This window comes from Ornithorhynchus anatinus, chromosome X1 (assembly GCF_004115215.2).
Source record: "Ornithorhynchus anatinus isolate Pmale09 chromosome X1, mOrnAna1.pri.v4, whole genome shotgun sequence".
Taxonomy (NCBI): domain Eukaryota; kingdom Metazoa; phylum Chordata; class Mammalia; order Monotremata; family Ornithorhynchidae; genus Ornithorhynchus; species Ornithorhynchus anatinus.
The window spans coordinates 111,169,274-111,190,880 of record NC_041749.1 but is presented as its reverse complement, the minus strand read 5'-3'; the positions used below and the strand labels follow the sequence as shown (position 1 = coordinate 111,190,880).

General features: G+C 48.2%; 2 protein-coding genes across 6 annotated transcripts in view; both read right to left on the bottom strand.

Moving 5' to 3' along the window:
- Window positions 1-565: 565 nt before the first annotated feature.
- On the bottom strand, window positions 566-8,683 carry LOC103167973 (C-type lectin domain family 4 member G-like). Its single transcript, XM_029049764.2, has 9 exons — window positions 8,339-8,683; window positions 7,653-7,760; window positions 5,827-5,889; window positions 4,827-4,997; window positions 4,252-4,314; window positions 3,904-3,993; window positions 3,174-3,325; window positions 2,976-3,079; window positions 566-1,508 (listed from the first exon to the last, which is right to left on the bottom strand). Exons 1-9 carry the CDS (start codon window positions 8,424-8,426, stop codon window positions 1,370-1,372), a joined length of 978 nt encoding a protein of 325 aa, XP_028905597.1. The 5' UTR covers window positions 8,427-8,683; the 3' UTR covers window positions 566-1,369.
- A 7,843-nt stretch (window positions 8,684-16,526) lies between these two features.
- The window catches only part of LOC100089116 (cytochrome P450 4F3-like), a 30,344-nt gene continuing 25,263 nt past the window's right edge, over window positions 16,527-21,607 (bottom strand). For all 5 annotated transcript variants that reach the window (XM_029051197.2, XM_029051199.2, XM_029051200.2 and 2 more), the window contains 2 exons: window positions 17,049-17,131; window positions 16,527-16,867 (listed from right to left, as the gene is read on the bottom strand). In XM_029051197.2, coding sequence (XP_028907030.1) covers window positions 16,690-16,867; window positions 17,049-17,131 — 261 coding nt within the window. In that variant the 3' untranslated portion in view covers window positions 16,527-16,689. The remainder of the gene's footprint in view (window positions 16,868-17,048; window positions 17,132-21,607) is intronic.

Below are 21,607 nucleotides of genomic sequence, written 5' to 3'. Positions count from 1 at the left end.
TGGAATTTCCCCCACGTGACAGGGGAGCCTGATTGGAGGCCATTGGGGCCACCGGCTCGCCATCCGCCATTATTTGGGATTGGAGTTTACGATCCCTGTGGCTGTGTGATTAGGGATTAAGAAATATTTGTGAATCTGGAGATCCCCCACAGCCTCTCCTTCCCCTTCCCGATGGGAAACTCAGGAGAAAGAGAGACTAAAGCCAGGCCGGAGAGTTCTTCTAAGGGGAGAACGTCCCACAGGCCTCACCAGCCTTCTCACCCGTTGCCCGTAGGGACTTGCCCCACGTACCAGAAACCTGCTGCCCTATTAAATGACACACAATTCAGACCTGTGACAGTGAGCACCCACTTCAGACCATTTCTCAAGGGGCCCCCAGCAGAGGGAATTGCCGAATGAGCGGCAGGCCGGGTTAGACCTGACCCTGAGGGGCACGCAAGGGAAAGAGGAAAAGGTATGTGCCGTTCCCTCTAAAATACTTCTGTAGTTTGGTGGAAAAGCGAAATTGTGGCGGAGAGATCAGGGGCAGAACGGAAGATTTGAGCAAGGAAACTCAGAAACACGATTCCAGGAAAATAACAATTTATTGCCATCTCAGGTTCTCCCAGAGGATTTGATTTGACTGTCCTCAACTCATCCCTGTAGAGAAAGGGGGAGCCTACTCCAACTGCAAAGGAAAATTGAGGACCTGAAAGGGGAACAGGACAAGACTACCGACTGGCGGACATGTCTGTAACAGAATGGCATAGGTGCCAACTCTATGGGGACAGTGGGGACTTGCCTCCTTAGGTTCCCCTGTGGGGTAGGAAGGCAAAGCCGTTGTTTTAATCCCTCCTCCTCCTAGAGCCGTGAGGGAAAACGAAAGGACGGAAAATCACGTCTCCCTCAACGTTTACTTCTTTGATATTTGCTTGTCATTTCCAAATGCCAGCCTACTTGCTCCCCTTCTAAAAGCCCTCCACCTTTTTGTTATTGCATTTAAAATGAAAAGCTAGCAACTATTCCCGAGGGAACCCCACTAAACTCTAGGAAAGAGCTGTGGTTAGAACCCATCTGCCTTGCCCCTCCATCACATTTGCTGGAGCTGTGACGGGAGGAGGTCTCATTGCTACTGTAGTAGGAAACCTGTAACACGGATATTGTGGTAGCCAAATTGTGGGGGTTCCTAAACCCCTTTTCTATCTGTTTAAGATGCTCTGATGGTCTCTTTTCTTAGAGGACAGTCTCCCCCTCCCAGGTGAAAGTGTAATTGATGGCCCTAGAGAGGAACCTAAGTGTAGGGGAAAGATAAATGGTCCCCCACCTAGTGGAATCTTCCTTAAACAGGTCATCTGGGGATTCCCTTTCCCCTGCCTGCCCTGAGACAGGCTCAGCAAATCTGTTTCTTCTCACAAATCCAGTTATCAGAGTCACTTGTGCAGCGAAAGTCGTTCCAGCGGCCAGTGGTCAGCATCATGACACAATCCTCTACCCCACGAGAGTCATTGGGCTCCCCAGTGTTCCAGTAACTGCAGGGAGACCCCATATTTGTGTAAAGAAAGGTGGTCCTGCCACACCGATTGGGGTTCTGGACTTAGGAACACACCACTCAATTTGTAGATTTAGATACATGCAATCCAGAAGGGTTCTGGACTTCGCCCTGGGTCAGACCCAAGGACATTCTGCCAACTGAGGCAGAATGAGTTCTCAGGGTTGCGTGAGAACTTCAATCTGTCAATTTTGTGACAGGGCAGGATAGAACAGAAGCTCTGTCCTCTTAGAATTTCCACCATACCCCCTCCGCCCCCCCCCCATTAATTCCACCCATTCTCCAGCCTGCCCATTCAATCTGACCCACTTTTCCACTTGCATTTTACTTTTGAACTCATTGAGTTGCTTCATACAAGTTGACCGTGTGAGTGTCTGACTTTTCTCCCCTCTTAAACTTTTAGTGCCACAAGGAAGAGATCTATTCTCTAACCAGAGCTCCAAGAAGCTAGTATGGATCCCATCTGCACATTTCATTCCCTGGTCCTGCCACCATAATAATAATAATAATAGTGGTATTTGTTAAGCGCTTACTATGTGCAAAGCACTGTTCTAAGTGGTAGGGGGATACAAGGTGATCAGGTTGTCCCACGTGGGGCTCACAGTCTTCATCCCCATTTTATAGATGAGGTAACTGAGGCCCAGAGAAGCGAAGTGACTTGCCCAAAGTCACACAGCTGACAAGCGGCGGAGCCGGGATTAGAACCCATGACCTCTGACTCCCAAGCCCGGGCTCTTTCCACTGGGCCACAATGCTCCTCAAAGCAGACTTCCTATAAGAAGTCTGGGGCTGGACCTGCAAAGAGTCCTGCTTCCAGCTGAGACTAGAACACTAGTGAGAACTCTGAAAAGTCCAATCAATCAATTATATTTATCGAGCACTTGTGTGCAGAGCACTGTACTAAGCATACGGGCACTGTGGAATAGAGGAGAAGATAAAATAAAGCTACAGATGCTGTCACCCACAGCTCACCTAAGTGTTGAGCTCTGTCAGCCCGAGAGAGGTAAGTTCTATTCTTATTGTATGGCCCCAGATTCCTAGGACAACTCTCAACATTCAATAGGCATTCAATACTGATGATGTGTCTGTAAATGTGCACATCAGCATGTGTGTATGTGGGCCTTATTTCTACATCTCTCCAAATTTTTCACTCCCTGAATCTGTCTCTTTTCCTTTGCTTCCTTCACCTTCCACCTCTCCCCCCACCTGCTTTTGATCACTGACTCCATTTCCTGGAAGTCTCACTTTCTAGCCCATCTGGAATTCCAAAAAAACTGGTCATTTTATATCTGTCCCAGATCCCTTTAAATGGGGAAACAGAAAGTGATCAAGGGGGTGCGAGTGGAAACAGGGGCTCCATTTCCACCTGATCCTGAGCTTCGGCTACCCTACCCCGGTCTCCATAGGGAAACTCAAGCATCAGAGTTCATCAGCAAAGAACACTCACGTAAAGATAAGGTCAGTGCCATCAATCCACTGGTGTGTTCCTTCCGTGTCCATATCCGTGAGTCCGATCCAGTACCCTTTGCCATCATTCTGGGTCAGGAAATTCTTGGTGGAGAGAAGTTGGATTTTCAAGAAAATCCTCAAAAATCAAAATGCCTCTACCTCCCCATCCCTCACTCTCCTGACCCAGTGGTCGCACCTGTTCCTGCTGATTGTTGATGATGACCAGATGAGCTCCCTGTTCAATGCAGTGATCTTTGGCCTCCTGCCAGAGAAGAGTGGTGACGGAGAAGAAGTAACAGGAGTCTTCAAATTTCCTCCAACCAGGGGGGCAAGGCTGGCAAGAGGAAGCTGGGGGGGGACAGACAGGAGATTATCACACACCCCTAAGAGTTTGCCATGGTATTTGGAGATCTCCTTCCCCTGAGGAATCTTGAACAGACCTCATGTCTTTGGCTCTCCCCTGATGTCATTCAAGGTGGAAGCAAAGGGGACGCATAGCTGCTCAGGGAGAATCAGGATTTACTTACATACATATCTATAATTTATTTATATTAATGTCTAGCTCCCCCTCTAGACTGGGAGCTCATTGAGGGCAGGGAATGTGTCTGTTATTATATTGTACTCTCCCAAGCACTTAGAACAATGCTCTGCACAAAGTAAGCACTCACTAAATACGTCTGACTGATTTAGAGAGGAGAATGGGGGCTGGAAGGCAGGGACCTAGGTTCTCAGGGGTGGGTGGGGGTTTGACTTGAGGAAAGCTGGGTCCTGCCCTATCCCCAGTGGGAACAACACCCAGGGGTGGCCACCTTAGAGTCTTAGACACTGCTCTTTTTGCACCTGAAGATTGGCACCTGCATGTGCCTACCCACCCCCAGTCATGAGTGGGAGCTGCTGATCCCTTCTCAGCTTCTCCACAGACTCACCGTTGCCACTCTGTGAGGCACTCACGACCCGGAACATCTCGCCACGGAGGTCCTCTAGGGCTTTCCCAGACTGAGCCAGCTCCTTGGTCACTGAGAGAGAACAGGGTGCTGGGATCTGGGGGGCAGGCTGGGAGGAATGGGGGGCATGGGGAGAACAGTGGCAGGGAGATTAAGGTTGAAATCAGTCAGTGGTATTTGGGGGTGCCAAGCACTGTATCAGGTGATTAAAAAATGGATTCTGAGAAGGGGATTTGGGTTAGAAATAAGGTCTGATGGTATAAAAATGAGGAAAAAAGACTCTAGGCATAAGGTGGAGCACAACCTCAGATTTGAACAAAGAATGCATACCTCTGGTACTCAACCTGAACTGCTCGTCCTGCAATCGCCTCAGAGCTTCCGATCTGGCAGAGGCTGGAAAGAGCCAACAGAAAACCCAGTCTTGTCACACTCCCCTCTTGAAGATGTGGTGGGTAAGTAAAGTTCTCTCTAGGCCCTCACTCTACCCCCACCGCCCTTGGGTCTAATCCTTATATCCACTCGTATTTATTGAGTGCTTACTGTGTGCAGAGCACTGTACTAAGTGCTTTGGAGAGTAAAACACAACAAGAGACACATTCTCTGCCCACCATTCTCCTCACTAAGGTCAGGGGTAAAAACAAAGACTGGGGTGAGAGTTGATGGCTGGGAGGCAGGATGCCTGGGCTCTCCAGCTCTGCTCTTTACAACACAGCCCTGGTCTGTTTACTGCTTCAATTCTCCTGATACTGTGGGAAGTGGTGCCACATAAACCCCAACCACAGGCAAAGTGCTTCCAGAGCCTTAACTAGTGACCTTGCAGAGAGCCCGGTGGGTATTTATTCCTCACTGAAGAATTGAAAGGTTTCAGTTCCAAAGTCTTTCTTTCCCGCTTCTCCTTGGCTTACCCTGGGATTTGATCTCCAGATGTTGGCTGCCCAGTACCTCCAGTTTCCTCTTGATGGTTTCCAGCTGCTGAGTGCTAAGAGCCTCCAGTTTCTGCTTGGACTCCTGCTGCTGGCTACCCATTGTCTCCAGTTTCTTCTTGATGGTCTCCAACTGCTCCAACATCTCAGAACCTGGGGGAAAGAGAAGAGTTTGGCCAGGCTGCTGGACAAAGTTCTGTCCTGGAGGTCTGGGTGGGTGCTTTCCCACACCCTCACTCCCACTCTCCTGCTGTAAAACAGCCATGCAGAGCCTGAGCTCTGAGATCCCCACTGAAGGGTGGAGGAGCAGGAGAAAATGACTTCAGGGGGCCTTTTCCAGGAGTTGGGGAGAGCTCTGTGGCCAAATTACTAAGCTCCGTGGAGGAATCTGTTTCTGCCCCTCACACCCTTCCCATAATTCAATTTCTCATTCTGTTGGCCACTTCAGTGCCCAGTTCCTTATGGTTGGTAGGCAGCCTGGCCTAGAGGATAGCACATGGGCCTAGGAGTCAGAAGGACCTCGGTTCTATTCCCGACTCTGCCACTCGTCTGCTGTGTGACCTTAAGCAAGTCACTTCACTGGGCCTCAGTTACCTTATCTGTAAAATGGGGATTAAGACTGTGGGACATGGACTGTGTCCAACCTGATGAGCCTGTATCTACCCTAGCACTTAGGACAGTGTTTGATACATAGTAAACACTTAACAAATATCATTATTATTGCCCATCACTACTTGTGACTGCTTATGACTGGATTCTTGGTGGTGACCAGGAGAAAAAAAAACAAAACTCCATGGGGTGATGGAATTGCCTTACCAGAGACAAGAATGGGGGGAGGCAGAACCCAGGTGTGCTATCTCCCAAGTCAAAGTACCCATGAGCGAGGAAACAGGATGTCAAGAAGAGGGGGCTACAGAGTCCATGTAGGGACCCAGGGCAAGGGTCTCCCATGCAGGAGCACTGGAGGGGTGTCATTTCATACCATTTGTGCTCAGCCTGTTCTGCTCCTCCTGCAGCAGCCCCAGCTCCATGGATGTTTCAGAGCCTGGGTAGGGAGAGATACAAGCCTGTGATCCCACCCTTTTCCCTACTCTGAAGAGGAGTGAGAGGGTTGCATGTCCTCTCTGGGACCCATAGAAAGCATTTTCCTTTAAGGGACTCCATGAAGATTGTCAGAGCCTGAGTAGAACCCAAGGTTCAACTTGTCCCAGCTCAGGTGCACCTAACTAGCATAGGGGGAGGGCACTGTTGCTGACTGTAACCCAGTCCTCCAGTTAGCTGAGAACTTGGGAATCCAACCACCTCATCAAGTGGAGTTATTGCAAATGACATCAGACAGGGATATTTTTCTATGACAACTTAGCACAGAAGCAATTTGGATTAATTTATCAGATCTCTTCCTTAACTCATTCTCTGGTCTGTAGGCTCCTTGGGAGCAGGGATCATGTCTATCTACTGTATTGTACTCTCTCAAGCATTTAGTACGGTGCTCTGTACACAGTAAGTGTTCAATAAACACTTACTCTATCACCGTGGATGGCACGACCATCCTTCCCGTCTCTCAGGCCCGCAATCTCGGTGTCATCCTTGACTCGTCTCTCTCGTTCACCCCACACATTCTATCCGTTACCAAGACCTGCCGGTTTCACCTCTACAATATCGCCAAGATCCGCCCTTTCCTCTCCACCCAAACAGCTACCTTACTGCTACAGGCTCTCGTTATATCCCGGCTAGACTACTGTGTCAGCCTTCTCTCTGACCTCCCTTCCTCCTCTCTCGCCCCGCTCTGGTCTATTCTTCACTCCGCTGCCCAGCTCATCTTCCTGCAGAAACGATCTGGGCATGTCACTCCCCTTCTTAAACAACTCCAGTGGTTGCCTATCAACCTCCGCTCCAAACAAAAACTCCTCACTCTAGGCTTCAAGGCTCTCCATCACCTTGCCCCTTCCTACCTCTCCTCCCTTCTCTCTTTCTACCGCCCACCCCGCACGCTCCGCTCCTCTGCCGCCCACCTCCTCACCGTCCCTCAGTCTCGCCTATCCCGCCGTCGACCCCTAGGCCACGTCCTCCCGCGGTCCTGGAACGCCCTCCCTCCTCACCTCCGCCAAACTGATTCTCTTCCCCTCTTCAAAACCCTACTTAAAACTCACCTCCTCCAAGAGGCCTTCCCAGACTGAGCTCCTCTTCTCCCTCTACTCCCTCTGCCACCCCCCCTTTACCTCTCCGCAGCTAAACCCTCTTTTTCCCCTTTTCCCTCTGCTCCTCCCCCTCTCCCTTCCCATCCCCACAGCACTGTACTCGTCCGCTCAACTGTATATATTTCCATTACCCTATTTATTTTGTTAATGAATTGTACATCGCCTTGATTCTATTTAGTTGCCATTGTTTTTACGAGATGTTCTTCCCCTCGACTCTATTTATTGCCATCGTTCTCGTCTGTCCATCTCCCCCGATTAGACTGTAAGCCCGTCAAACGGCAGGGACTGTCTCTATCTGTTGCCGACTTGTTCATCCCAAGCGCTTAGTACAGTGCTCTGCACATAGTAAGCGCTCAATAAATACTATTGAATGAATGAATAAATGCCATTGACTGATTCTGACCCACATCTCCCACTTGTGGCCCTTCTAATTTTATCTCCCACTTTCCGTCCCACCAATCCCTCCCTCTGTCTAACTGGCCTCTCCCAACTGCTCCCCCTCACGCCTCGCAACTCTTTCAATCTCCCCTTTTCCCAGCGATCCCCTCTCCTTAGCTCCATCAGCTCAGGAAGTGGGGAACTCAGGGACCACCATCCCTCTCCCACTTACCCTTGGCCAGCATGACGCTGAGGAGGCTTCCCCAGAGGACCAAGGTCACAGCCATAACCAGGTAGCGGGGTAGTGTGGCCCAGCACCCCATGAGCAGCAGCCTGGACCCTGCGGGGGAGAAATATTGGGGGAAAGCAAAGCAAAGGGGGCTGAGGAAGAGAGGGAGCTGAAGTAAAAGCTTGGTCTTTGATCCTTGGCCCTGGAATGGGAGCAGAGGCTAATGGGACGCACAAGAGGCTAGGGAGCTCACTGTGGGAACTTGAACAAGTCCCTTCAATTTCCCCAGCTGGGACATAAGGCTCCAGGGGCAGGAGGATCAGAGGAAGTCCCAGAACCACAAGGGTTGACTAACCTCATTATGGGCAGGATACATGTCTGCTAATTCTGTTGCAGTGTACTCTCCCAGGTGCTTAGTACAAAGCTCTGCACATAGTAAGCACTCTACAAATACCACAATGATTTACTGATATGAAGAGAGGGTGGTTGAGGGCTGAAAGGGCGAGGGGGAGCTCGTTTTCAGAAGAGGAAAAACAGGCAGAGAGCAGGGAGGGGAGTTTGCCTAGGATCATGCGATGGTAGAAGCAGAAATTGGATCTTGGACACTCCGCCCCACCCCCCTATAAACACAGCTTCTCAGTATTAAGGACAGAACCCAGTCCTCCCAGGCATCTTGCCTCCCAGCTTACCACCAGTCCAGGAGTTGGAGGAGGATCTGGGTTCAGCCAAGGAAAATTGGTCAGTATCTTTCCACTCTCTGTAGCCCACCTGTTCCATGGTGGGCTGGGAATGGAGTGTTCTGGTCTGGGCAGGGGGTAAGTACAGTTCAGGATATTCAACTGCGTCACTTGGAAGGAAGTGCACCACAAACAGCCCTCCCTCCGCCTCAGAATCTCCTTTCCTCCTAGGTTAAGATTGCCCTGACTCAGCACAAAGTTCTTGTGACTCTGGAAAGTACCTAATCACTGAAAAGGGGAGAGATAAGGGGATCCCTGGGCCAAAAGTTAGGATTCCTGGATCCTGTTTCTGGCTTTGGGAAAGGCTCAGAAGCTGGTGAAATCACACCTAGGATGCCAGGAGTCTGTTCCCAACTCATCTATGTGCCCCGGGCCCAATCCTAATCCTTCCTGGCCTTCACTTGTCCCCTTCTTTGTGCCTCCATTTCTAAAGCATAGTAGGCCATGGCTGGAGAGGTGGCACTCTAAAATTCAAAGCAGCCCCATCTTATGAAAGCTGTTGCTGTGCTTCAATTCCACCCATGTGTAATTTTTCCAACCTCCCTCTAAGTGGATAGGTCTGTGACAAACTACCTGGAACTAAACCCCTAAATTCCAATGTGGACAAATTGATTGCTTAATGCTGAGTAGCTGACAACCCAATTAACTAAACTACCAATTGTTAGCAGGAGGCGGAGACCACTCTTCAAAAGTGCCAATCACTTTGCATACGCAAAAAGAGAAGCAGTGTGGCTTAGTGGCAAGAGCCTGGGCTTGGTAGTCAGAGGTTGTGGGTTCTAATCCTAGTTCCACCACTTGTCAGCTGTGTGGCTTTGGACAAGTCACTTAACTTCTCTGTGTCTCAGTTCCCTCATCTGTAAAATAGGGATTAAGACTGTGAGCCCCACGTGGGACAACCTGATTACCTTGTATCTATCCCAGTGCTTAAAACAGTGTTTGGCAAAGAGTAAGTGTTTAACAAATGCCATCATTATTATTATTATGAATGGCTGGGGTCTCCAAAGCCATTCAAGCCTTATTTCAAATAGTTGGTTGAAACTCTAATTACTCCCCTTTCACTTTCTCATCCCTTCCTTTCCCATTGCTCTTTCAGCAGCCCCCACCAACTCTGCTTAAGTACCCATCCTCTCCCAACCTAAAGAACCACAGCCCTTCTTCTCTTTCTCATCCTGGTCTATCCATTTCCTGTGGTGAGCCCACAGCAAGCTGCTTTAATAATGACTGTTTGTGATCCCGTGAACAACAACAAGGAAGAGACTTTGCGGAGACACTGATGGGCTCTCCCTGAGGCAGGGCTTTCTCTCCCTGTTCTACCCGGTAATGGGCCTGGACCAATTCACTGACTACTGTGTAGAGCCACAGCTGCCATGTCTAAGCCAGATAAAAGGTGGTTGCATGGGGGAGGTGTTCTGGCAGAAGTATGTAGAAGAAGCAAGCATGCTGAGAACAGCAGGAGAGCAGCACTGGGAAGCAGAAAGAAGAAGCTTTGGTAGAAAGGGCTCTTTTCATTCAATCACATTTATTGGGTGCTTACTGTGTGCAGAGCACTGTACTTAGTGTTTAACTAAGTGCTCCTTTGACCCCAGACTGCTATTGGACCCTTAGTGGAGGGAGGGAGTGTGTATATGTGTCACTCCCTTACATGTTGATAAAGCTAAGTAAAAACTTTCCACAGTAACCTTGGTGATCAGACATGAGGCCTGAACTCTACTTTGTATCACTGGTGCTTCCCTAGGTTCAGGATGGTCCTGGTTCATATGAACTGGGTGGACTCATGACACTTCCCTTTTTCTATGTTTATGCCTGGGCCTGAGAATTGAGTACTGGGTTCTAATCCTGACTCTGCCAGTTAACTGCTGGATGTCCTTGGGCAAGCCATTCTACTTCTCTGGGCCTTGATTTCCTCATCTGAAAAATGGATGTGGGAGTTGAAAGTGAGGTAAGAATCCTGGATAGTGCCAAAGTTATAGGGGCTTGAGGGACAGGGATGATGGAGGTATTTTCTTCTTAAATCCATCAGTAGTATTTATTGATCCCCTTACTCTGTGTAGAGCACTATACTAAGTGCTGGGGAGAGTACAATACAACTGAGTTGGTAGACATGCTCCCTGCCTACAAGGAGCTTACAGTCCAGAGGGAGAGACAGACATTTAAAATAAATTATGCATAGGTACAAAAGTGGTGTAGTGCTAAGAGTGGGGTGAATATCAAGTACTTAAAGGGTACAAATCCAAGTTCAAGGGCAAGCAGAAGGAAAGGGCATAGGAGAAATGAGGGCTTAATTGGGGAAAGCCCCTTGAAGGAGATGTGATTTTAATTAGACTTTGAAGATGGGGAGAATGGTGGTTTGTCAGATATGAAGGGGGAGGAGTTCCAATCAAGAGGGAGGATATGGGCAGGGGATCAGCGGTGAAATAGATGAGTGGAAAGACCATAGGCCTGGGAATCAGAAGGACCTGGGTTCTAATCCCTGCTCTGCCACTTGTCTGCTGTGTGAATTTGGGCAAGTCACTTCACTTCTCTGAATCTGTTACCTCATCTGTAAAATGGGGATGAAGACTGTGAGCCCCATGTGGGATATGAACCGTGTCCAACATGATTACTTTGTACCTCCTCCAGCACTTAGTACAGTGTCTGGCACATAGTAAACATTTAACAAATATCAATTTTTTTTTTGAAGGATGAGGAGGTGTGCACAAAATGTCATTTTAGAAAGATGATGCAGGCAGAAGAGTGAAGCATGTAATGAAAAGGAGGGAGGCCAGTAAGGAGACTGATACAGTAATTTAGTTAGGATAGGAAAAGGGCCTGAACCAGAGTTGTGGCCATTATGGGGAAGAGGAAGGGGTGGATTCTGAAGAGGTTGTGGAGGAAGAACCAACTGGATTTGGGAGTTGAAAGAGAGGTAGGAATCTAGGATAGTGGAAAGTTAGGGGGGCTTGAGGGACAGGGATGATGGAGGTGATGGGAAAGTTGAGTGGAGAAGAGGATTTTGGAGAGAAGAGTTCAGCTGCAGATCTACTGAGCTTAAGGTGCTGAAGGAACATCCAAGTGGAGATGTGCTGGAGGCAAGAGGAAATGCAAGATTGTAGAGGATATGAATAGATTTGAGTCATTGCATGGAGGTGGTAGCCAAAGCTGTGGGAGGAGTCCCAGACCAGTTAGAGGGTGAGAAGCGGAAGAGGAGCCAGCTGACAACAACTGGGAATTGACTCTGGTGGGAATGTAGGGAGGATTAGGCAACCAATCCCTGCTAATCTCAGCTCTGCCACTTGTCTGCTGAATGACCTTGGGCAAATCAGTTCACTTCTCTGTGCCTCAGTTACCTCATCTGTAAAATGAGGATTAAATTCTACTCCCTCCTACTTAGACTGTGAGCCCCCTGTGGAACAGGAACTGTGTCCAACTTGATGATTTTGTATCTACTCCAGCAGTTAGTACAGTGCTGGAACATAATAAGTGCTTAACAAGAACCATAATTATTTCTTCCCAACCAACTCCCTGCCACCACATGACCATAAAGCAGTGCTCTCACTGGAGGCCAGGGATTCTCATCCTGATGTGGAGCAGATGTGACTGGGTGTGAATGCCATTATTTCCTGGAGCATGGAGGCATGAGTGACTGCTGGCCCAAAAGGCATTTCTGTCTTCTGTGTTAAGCTTTGAGATACTGTAGGAATCATTCTTCATTCCCGGGTGGGATTTTTCTGGTATTAAGCACTTTGTACCAGGCATTGTACTAAATGCTGGGGTAGATACAAGCTAATCAGATAGAACACAGTCCCTGTTCCACATGGGACTCACAGTCTTAATCCCCATTTTACAGATTAGGGAACTGAGAAGTTAAGTGACTTGCCTAAGGTCTCACAGAAGGCAAGTGGCAGAGCCTGGATTAGAAACCAGATCCTTCTGAATCCCAGGCCCGGGTTCTATCCACTAGGGCATGCTGCTTTTAAGGACTGTTCTTCCAGGAGACACGGAGAATCCGCTAGCTCTGCTAACTCAGGCCCATCCTTGGATTGGGGGTGAAGGACAGAGGGGACAGGGGAGACCATCTGTGGCTCATGGCTGTCTCTATTTGGAAAAAACAATTTTGAAATAAGGAAAATGTGACAATAAGAGGGCCATAAAAATAAGCCCTGACCCCTGTGTCCAGGCCATAAGGAAATTAGCCAGAGAACCTAAAAGAAATTCATGCCTTCAGTTGCTCCTTTGTGTTTTATTTTATTTATGGTTTTTGTTAAGCACTTATTAGGCATTAAGTACTGCTCTAAGTGCTGAGGTAGATATAAGCCAATAAGGTCAAACACAGTCCCTATCCCACATGGGACTCACAGTGTAAGTAGGAGGGAGAACAGGTTTTGAATCCCCATTTTTCAGATGAGGGAACTGAGGCACAGGGAAGTGAAGTGACTTGCTCAAGGTCACAGCAGGCAACTGGCAGAACCTGGATTAGAACCCAGATCCTCTGACTCCCAAACCCATGCTCTTTCCAGCTAGGCCATGCTGCTTACTTTTTTGTTTGGTTTTCTTGAAACTCTATGGTGGTGGGAGGTTGGGATTGGGGGGAGGGGGTGGAAGAGAGGTGAGGGTATTTGCCATTGGAAGATCTGGGATACAAGAGGAAGAGATGCCAGTGTGGGTGAGGTCAATGCAGATTTTGTGGACCAAGTAGAATCTTTGCTGACTAATGATTTTGGAAAACGATTTCCAAAGATGGAATCAAATATTTTGTATCTCCTAGGAAATGTGTTACTGTGGAATACACTAACACATGTCTGATGTAGAATTTTCATGATTCCGCCACTTCAGAACAGGGTCATGAATTCCACTCGGGAAGCAGCCAGTTCATTGAACCTATTTTCCCGAGACTTGGAGGTTGGAACTCAAACCTCGGCCAACAACGGTTTAAGTAGAAAAACAGGAAATCGAATCGGAAATTGAGAAGGGCCATTCAGCTGGATCTGGATTAGGTTCTCCTTTAGAGATTTCCCCTTGGGGCCCCAGAGCCCAGAAAATTCAGAGATTAAATGAAAAAGGCCTAGGAATGGAAATGAACTGCAAGAGTGCTCATTCAAAGCTCAGCTGGGATGGTGTGAACACGAGTCTTGCCTTTCACCAGCAAGAAGGGGTCTCAGCTGGGTGGGCTCTGTCCCGTTTCTTTGACCCTTCCTATTGGCTATGGACTTGGCCATCTCTTATAGAGCCACTGCTGCTCATCACAGATTTGGTGGAAGGGGGTGATGACCGGGAAAAGGAGACCCAGAAAGGAGAAGGGGATAGTGCAAAGTCAGCTGGGAAAGCAACCTGGCCTGCAGCTCTTTCCAATGGCCCTAACTGCCCCAGTTTCCTGGGGAGAAGCAAAAGAGCTGGAAGGCTGTGCTAAGAACTGTGGTTAGAGCAAAATCCAGGAACCCCTCAGCCTATTGCACAAGTTGCATATGTTCATCCTCCAGAATAAATTTAGGATCCAAATATGGCTACTGCCATGATCTATTCATTCAGTCATATTTATTGAGTGCTTACTTTGGGCAGAGTACTGTACTAAGTGATTGGGAGAGTACAATATAAAATAATATAATATAAAACAGACACCTTCCCTGCCCACAATGATCTTACAGTCTACAGAGGGAGACAAACATTCATATAAATAAATAACAGAAATGTACGTAAGTGCTGTGGGGCTGGGCCGAGCGTTGCTTTGTTTTGCTGTCTGTCTCCCCCTTTGAGACTGTGAGCCCGTTGTTGGGCAGGGATTGTCTTCTACCTGTTGCCGAATTGTTCATTCCAAGCATTTAGTGCAGTGCTCTGCACATAGTAAGCACTCAATAAATACAATTGAATGAATGAAAGGAGGGATGGATAAAGGGAGCAAGTCAGGGCGACGCAGAAGGGAGTGGGAGAAGAGGAAAGGAGGGCTTAGTCAGGGAAGGCCTCTTGGAGGAACTGTGCCTTATATAAGGCCTTGAAGGTGGCGAGAGTCATTGTCTGTCCAATTTGAGGAGGGAGGATGTTCCAGGCCAGAGGCAGAATGTGGGCTAGGGGTCAGTGGCGAGATAGACGAGATCGAGGTACAGTGAGAAGGTGGACATTAGAGGAGTGAAGTGTGTGAGCTGTGTTGTAGTAGGACAGTAGCAAGGTGAGGTGGGAGGGGGCAAGGTGATTGAGCGCCTTAAAGCCCACTGTAAGGAGTTTCTGTTTGATGTGGAGGTGGATGGGCAACCCCTGGAGTTTCTTGAGGAGTGGGGAAACACATTCTGACGTTTTTGTAGAAAAATGATCCAGTCAGCAGAGTGAAATATGGACTGGAGTGGGAAGAGATGGGAGGCTGGGAGGTCAGCAAGGAGGCTGATATAGTAATCGAGGCAGTATAGGATAAGTGATTGTATTAATGTGGTAGTAGTTTGTATGGAGAGGAAAGGGTGGGTTTTAGTGATGTTGTGAAGGTGGAACGGACAGAATTTAGTGATGGATTGAATATAATAATAATAATGGCATTTAAGTGCTTACTATGTGCCAGGCACTGTACCAAGCAGTGGGGTAGATACAAGATCATCAGGTTGGACACAGTCCCTGTCCCACATGGGCTCACAGTCTTAATCCTCATTTTACACCTGAGGGAACTGAGGCACAGGGAAGTTAAGTGACTTGCCCAAGGTCACACAGCAGACAGTTGGAGGAGCAGGGCTTAGAACCCATGATCTTCTAGCTCCCAGGCCTGCGCTCTATCCACTATGTGGGTTGAATGAGAGAGAGAGAGGAGTCAAGGATAATGCCAACCCCCCCACACCCATCCCAGCAATTCCCTTGCCAAACTCAGCCGTCCTCCCAGAGCCCAAGAATTCCTCCCTTAGACTTTCTAGCCCTTTGACCTAGACAAGGAGGTGGGCAAGGAAAGTTAGCAGTGACTTAGTAGCCCACACCAGAGTAGCTCCCTGCCGCAGAGGAAGAAACTGAAATGGCGAGAATAGAAGCCTCAGGTGCAGGGCAACAGATTTCTAGAGACTTGGCGACAATGTAGATTTCGTTACTTTTTAGTGAGTCAAGAGGGTTTTGGTGGCAGTGGGATTCCTGAATCCAATGGGAGCAATGACAGGGTGTCCCCAGCAGGTGGCAGCACCAACTCGGGCGACAGCCCCGAAATCATTACGGGTGGCACTGCCCAGTCCCGGGCAGCTCTCGTTGCCAGTCATAGTCTACTGGCTCGGGAGCTGATTCCGATGTATCTATCGATTAAAAAAAGAAAGAAAAGTCCATGACCAGAGACTTTTCAGTTTCTTCTCCCCTTAACCTCCGAATCCCAGGGGTGGCATAAGTGGGTGGGCTGGGTGGGCAGGAAAAAATGTCATGCATAGGAAAGCCTCAGCGTTGCCCTTTTGGAACTGCCGGGAGGAGAAAAATCAGGTGACAGGGGACCTGGGAGTGGTCCTGGCAGGACTTGGTCCTAAGGGAAGGGTTGTGCCAGGAAGTAACTCCACTCCAATTCCCCCCAAGGCAGAAGCAGCCCACCAAGTCAGAATGGAAAATGAGAGTTGAAGACCAAAAAGCCCTCAGTAAAGGCCCCGTCCAATCCTTAGCCTCCTTCCTCCCCATCCCACCCCCGTGCCCCAGAAAGGAGCCTTTGGCTGTTTCAAGGGTGCACAGCTCCCCAGGTGAATAATCAGGCCTGTTAAGGCTCTGGAGAAGGGGGTGGATTTGGAAGACACTGTGAAAGAAGAAGTTGCAGAATTTGGCATGTAGACTGTCCTGGAAGAGTACAGGTTCTGAGCACTTGAAAATTTCTCTGACCTGGTGGCCTTGGCCACTGTGATGAGAAATGGTGGTAGATGAGCTGTTCCTGCCAAATTGAGTTGACTTCTGTCATAACAATAGTGATCCAGGGGCTAGCCCAAGGGGGATGGAGGATGCTTCTTCCCCGAAGGCACCCAAAATGTGACTATTATCTGACTGCACATTTCAACCTGAAAGACAGAGCTCTGGTGTACACGCAAGTGTGTATACACACACACACACACACACACAGTCTGCTTCTTTCCTGTTCCCACTGTGTCTTGACATTACTGGGGAGCAAAGTCAATCCCTAAACTCCTTCTGACTACCAATTGCCCTTTAAGGTCAACAGAAAGCGGGACCCATCAGATATGGACCAAAGCATTTTTATTTCTTCTTATCACAGCAATCACAATCAACTACAATTTGGTAAGCTTGGACTGGTCACTTTCTGACCAGGTCGGCCTGGTTATTCCCTTCCTGGCTTCAGGGGTGGGGCTGACGGAGCCTGAGGGGGATCCCTACATCCCAAATCAGTGCTGGGCCTGCAGAGGTACCACCTTCAGCCACAGCCCTTTCTCCGCTCGCAGGATCAGCTCCGGCTTCCGTCGGGGTGCGGCCTCTCCATTAGGTAGCACCCGGAAATGTAGAAGGGTCAGGGCCACCATTACCTTCATCTCAGACAAGGCAAACGTCTGGCCGATGCAGTTTCTGCCGAGCAAGGGGAAGGTGGGTTTGGAATCACCAACAACAGCCTCCTTGAATCTTGGACTCCAACCCACTTCTGGGGAAACCCAGGAGCCATCCTGGGGTGAGGTCTGGGAGCAGCCCTGATATCCCTGGGGCCACCTCAAGATGGGGGGTCAGGGGTGAGGACAGGGCAGAGAGTTACCTGGGTCCGGCTGAAAAGGGCACAAATGCCAGTGGTGACCTCTTCTCAGAGTTGTTAGGATCAAAGCGGTATGGATTATACACCTAGAGGGGAAATGACCAGAGGGTTATGTCCCAGAAACTAGTAACCATCAGTGGTCTTCCTCCTTGCAGGCCCAGGGCTGGTTTGGGCCAATCTGAAATCTGTGGTTCAGGTAGGGACTGGTCTAGTCCAGTTCCCTGGGGAGATCTGGACCTGAACATGGCATACCTCCTGTTCTGAGGACACACGGTAAATGGGTAAGGTGCAGGCTTCCTCTCACCCCTCATCCACCCCCACCTCGGGTTTAAGTTACACTCAAATAGCTCTCTTTCTACTTGTCAACTGTTTTCTCCTCAACTCTTTTCCTCTCAAGATAACATTTGTTTTTGTTGCTCTCACCACTGAACTCTTGTTCACACCCTCCCCCTTGCCTGGAACTCCCTCCCATTTCATATCTAACAGACCACCGAACTCACCATCTCCAAAGCCCTCCTAAGATCACATCTCCTCCAGGAGGCCTTCCCCCATTAATCTCTCATCTCCCCACTTTATAATCCTTAATCACATCAGCCTGTCCATGCCAACTAATCATGTAAGTCCTCATAACCCCCAAGAGATTTATCTATACCCATATCCATGTACATATCTTATACCCTGCATTGCTTCCTCCTCATTTATTTGTGTTACCCCCACCCAAACCACTATATTGTAAGATCCTTGAGGGCAAGGCTCACTGTCTACTAATTTTATTTCACTCTCCCAAACACATAATACAGTAGGTGTTCTCTAAATACTATTAATTGATGAATTGGTAAATATCAGTCTGTAGCACAGACTGAGAGCCAGGACACCTGGTGAAAAGAGGCTTAAATAATAATGATAATGGCATTTGTTAAGCACTTACTATGTGTAAAGCACTGTTCTAGGCACTGGGGGGATACAAGGTGATCAGGTTGTCCCACATGGGGCTCACAGTCTTAATGCCCATTTTACAGATGAGGTAACTGAGGCACAGAGAAGTTAAGTGACTTGCCCAAAGTCACAGAGCTGACAAGTGGCAGAGCCGGGATTTGAACCCATGACCTCTGACTCCCCAGCCCGTGCTCTTTCCACTGAGCCACTCTGCTTCTCTTAAAGGAGATTTTGGTTGGTTACCAGAAGGAATTTCTTGATGATCAAGGTGATCAAATACTGGAAGGGCTAATAATAATAAAAATAATAATTGTGGTCTTTAACCACTTATTATGTACCAAGCACTGGGGTAGATATGAGATAATCAAGCCAGACACACATGGGCTCACAGTCTAAGTAGGGGGGAATATAGGTATTGTATCCCTGTTTTTCAAATGAGGAAATAGAGGGTCACAGCAGTGAAGTGACTTGCCCAAGGTCATACAACAGTTAAGTGGGAAAGGCGGGTTTAGCACCCAGGTCCTCTGACTTCCTGCCCTGTGCTCTTTCCAATAGGCCATGCTGCTTGTCATCACTAACAAGGAGGTTGTGGTGGTTCCATCTTTGAAGAGCGTTAAGGAAAGATTAGCCCCCATCTGTCTTGGAGGCAGGGGACCTGATGATTTCTCAAGGGGGCTTCCAATTCCCTGATTCTGTTTCTTCTTCTAACTCGGTATGTAATGATGACCCGGCCCCTTCCTCCTCTCTGAGCCTCCGTCTCTCCCTGTGAAAGTGCAGAAGGCCAATTAAGGTGGCCAATGATGATGATGATGATAATTGTTAAGCACTTACTATGTGCCAAGCACTGTTCTAAGCACTGGGGGATATACAAGGTTATCAGGTTGTCCCATGTGGGGCTTACAGTCTTAATCCCCATTTTACAGATGAGGTAACTGAGGCACAGAGAAGTTAAGTGACTTGCCCAAAGTCACATAGCTGACAAGTGGCAGAGCCAGGATTGGAACCCAAGATCTCTGATTCCCAAGCCCATGCTCTTTTCACTAAGCCACGCTGCTTCTCGACCCTCGTCCCCTGTTACAATCCAGGACAGGGACAAACCAGTTACAAACCAGACAAATGGCCACCCTAGCTCCTGTTCTTGGACTCCAGCCCTTGGGAGGGAGACCATGTTCTGTGAATATATTTAGGGTGTAAAGATTAGAACAGCCACTGCAAAAAGGAAAAAAGGCCTGGTAACCATGGAAATGGAATTAGGACAAACCAAACTTGGATGACAGTTGACTGTCTCTGAAGAAGCAAAGTTGATAAAAGTAGGTTATCTGTGTAACATGAGGGAGGGATCAGTCAATTGTATTTATAGAGCACTTACTGTGTGCAGAGCACTGTACTAAGCACTTAGTGAGAGTGCAATAAAACAGGCACATTCCCTGCCCACAACAAGCTTACAGTCTAGAGGATCATCCGCCTACATAAAACGTTCAGGACATGTCACCCCGTTCCTCAAAAATCTCCAATGGTTACCTATCTGTTCATTCATTCATTCCATCATATTTATTGAGTGCGTACTGTGTGCAGAGCACTGTACTAAGCACTTGGAAAGTACAATTCAGCAGTGAATAGAGACAATCCCTGCCTAACAACGGGCTCATAGTCTAGAAGGCGGAAGACAGACATTAAAACAAGTAAACAGGCATCAGTAGCATCAATCTAAATAGAATTTTAGATATATACACATCATTAATAAAATAGAATAATAAATATGTACATACATACACAAGTGCTGTGGGGAGGGAGTAGAGCAGAGGCAGTGAGTTGGGGCAATTGGGCTGGGGGGCGGGGAGCAGAGGAAAAGGGGGGCTTAACCTGGGCAGGCCTCCTACACCTCCATATCAAACAAAAGCTCCTCACCTTTGGCTTTAAAGCACTCCCCCTCCTACCTCACCTCGCTTCTGTCATTCTACAACCCAGCCCACATACTTCCATACTTAACTCGTCTAGTGCTAACTTTCTCACTGTGCTTTGATCTCCTGATGCCAACCCCTGGCCCAAGTCCTGCCTCTAGCCTGAAATGCCCTCCCTCCTCAAATCTGACAGACAATTACTCTCTCCCCTACCTTCAAAGTCTTATTGAAGGCACATCTTCTCCAAGAGGCCTTCCCAGATTAATCCCCACTTTTCCTCATCTCCCACTCCCTTCTGTGTCACCCTGACTTGCTCCAGTAGCTCTCTCCCCCCAGGCCCACAGCGCTTATTTATGTAAATGTAGTTTTATTTGTGTTGATGTCTGTCTCCCTGCTTCTAGACTGTGAGCTCGTTGTGCACAGGGAATGTCACTGTTTATTGTTGTATTGTACTTTCCCAAGTACTTAGTACAGTGCTCTGCATACAGTAAGCGCTTAATAAATTCAAGTGAATGAATACACACACACACACACACACACACACACAAATCTATACCTCTCTCTCTCTCCTCTCTTCCTGCTCCCGCAACCTTTCACCACAAGATGAGTAGCAGAAAACCAGAGAGGAATTTCCAAGGAGAAGAGAGGGAAGTCAGAGAGAAATGGAACTTGTCAGCAGAGCAGAGGAAAGCAGTTCAAGGCCAGTTCAGAAGTGCTGTATTTTAAAACAGTCAGGCTGGGCTCAGATAAGGAAATTGAAATGCCCAAGGAAAGGTCACCTCAGAATAATAATGTAATAATAATGTTGGTATTTGTTAAGCGCTTACTATGTGCCAAGCACTGTTCTAAGCGTTGGAGTAGATACAGGGTAATCAGGTTGTCCCACATGAGGCTCACAGTTAACCCTTATTTTACAGATGAGGTAACTGAGGCACAGAGAAGTTAAGTGACTTGCCCACAGTCACACAGCTGACAAGTAGCAGAGCCGGGATTAGAACTCATGACCTCTGACTCCCAAGCACGTGCTCTTTGCACTGAGCCACGCTGCTTCTGTGCCCCTGGAACGGGACAACCCATCATCCCTGCAAGTGAGGGTGGGGTGCCTGACCTGCTGAGCCACTTTGCCAATCTGGTTCTGGACTTTTTGAAGAAGCATAATGAGTTGCATTCAATATAGCTGCACAGTAAATATCATTACCACTACTCAATCTGTCTTCTCCTAACCTCACTATAATAATAATAATTTTGGTATTTGTTAAGCGCTTACTATGTGCCAAGCACTGTTCTAAGCGCTGGGGTAGATACAAGGTAATCAGGTTGTTCCACATAGGGCTCACAGTCTTCATTCCCATTTTACAGATGAGGTACCTGAGGCCCAGAGAAGTGAAGTGACTTGCCCAAGGTCACACAGCTGACAAGCGGCGGAGCCGGGATTAGAACCCATGACCTCTGACTCCCAAGCCCGGGCTCTTTCCACTAAGCCACGCTGCTTCTCACTAGGGCATTGAGAGCAAATGCGATCATATCTGGGCCATGTCATTATAACCTTAGCACCCATGTGGAAGGCAGTTTATTTATTCTGCTTATTTATTCTTTCTGTAGTATTTATTCATGGTTGCTACCAGCTGTATCCATGGTTTCACTCTTATTCCCACTGAATGTATATGTTCTGTAGCTGCCTCTCTCTCATTAGATTGTAAGCTCCTCTAGGGCAGGGCTACTCCC

Excerpts from the sequence above, each read along its gene's own strand:
- LOC103167973 (XM_029049764.2), bottom strand. The coding sequence starts at position 8,426 with ATGGAACAGGTGGGCTACAGAGAGTGGAAAGATACTGACCAATTTTCC. Across the intron at positions 7,761-8,338 it reads CTCCAACTCCTGGACTGGTG|GGTCCAGGCTGCTGCTCATG; the intron begins GTAAGCTGGGAG and ends TCTCCCCCGCAG. Across the intron at positions 4,315-4,826 it reads TCTGGAGATCAAATCCCAGG|CCTCTGCCAGATCGGAAGCT; the intron begins GTAAGCCAAGGA and ends GGCTCTTTCCAG.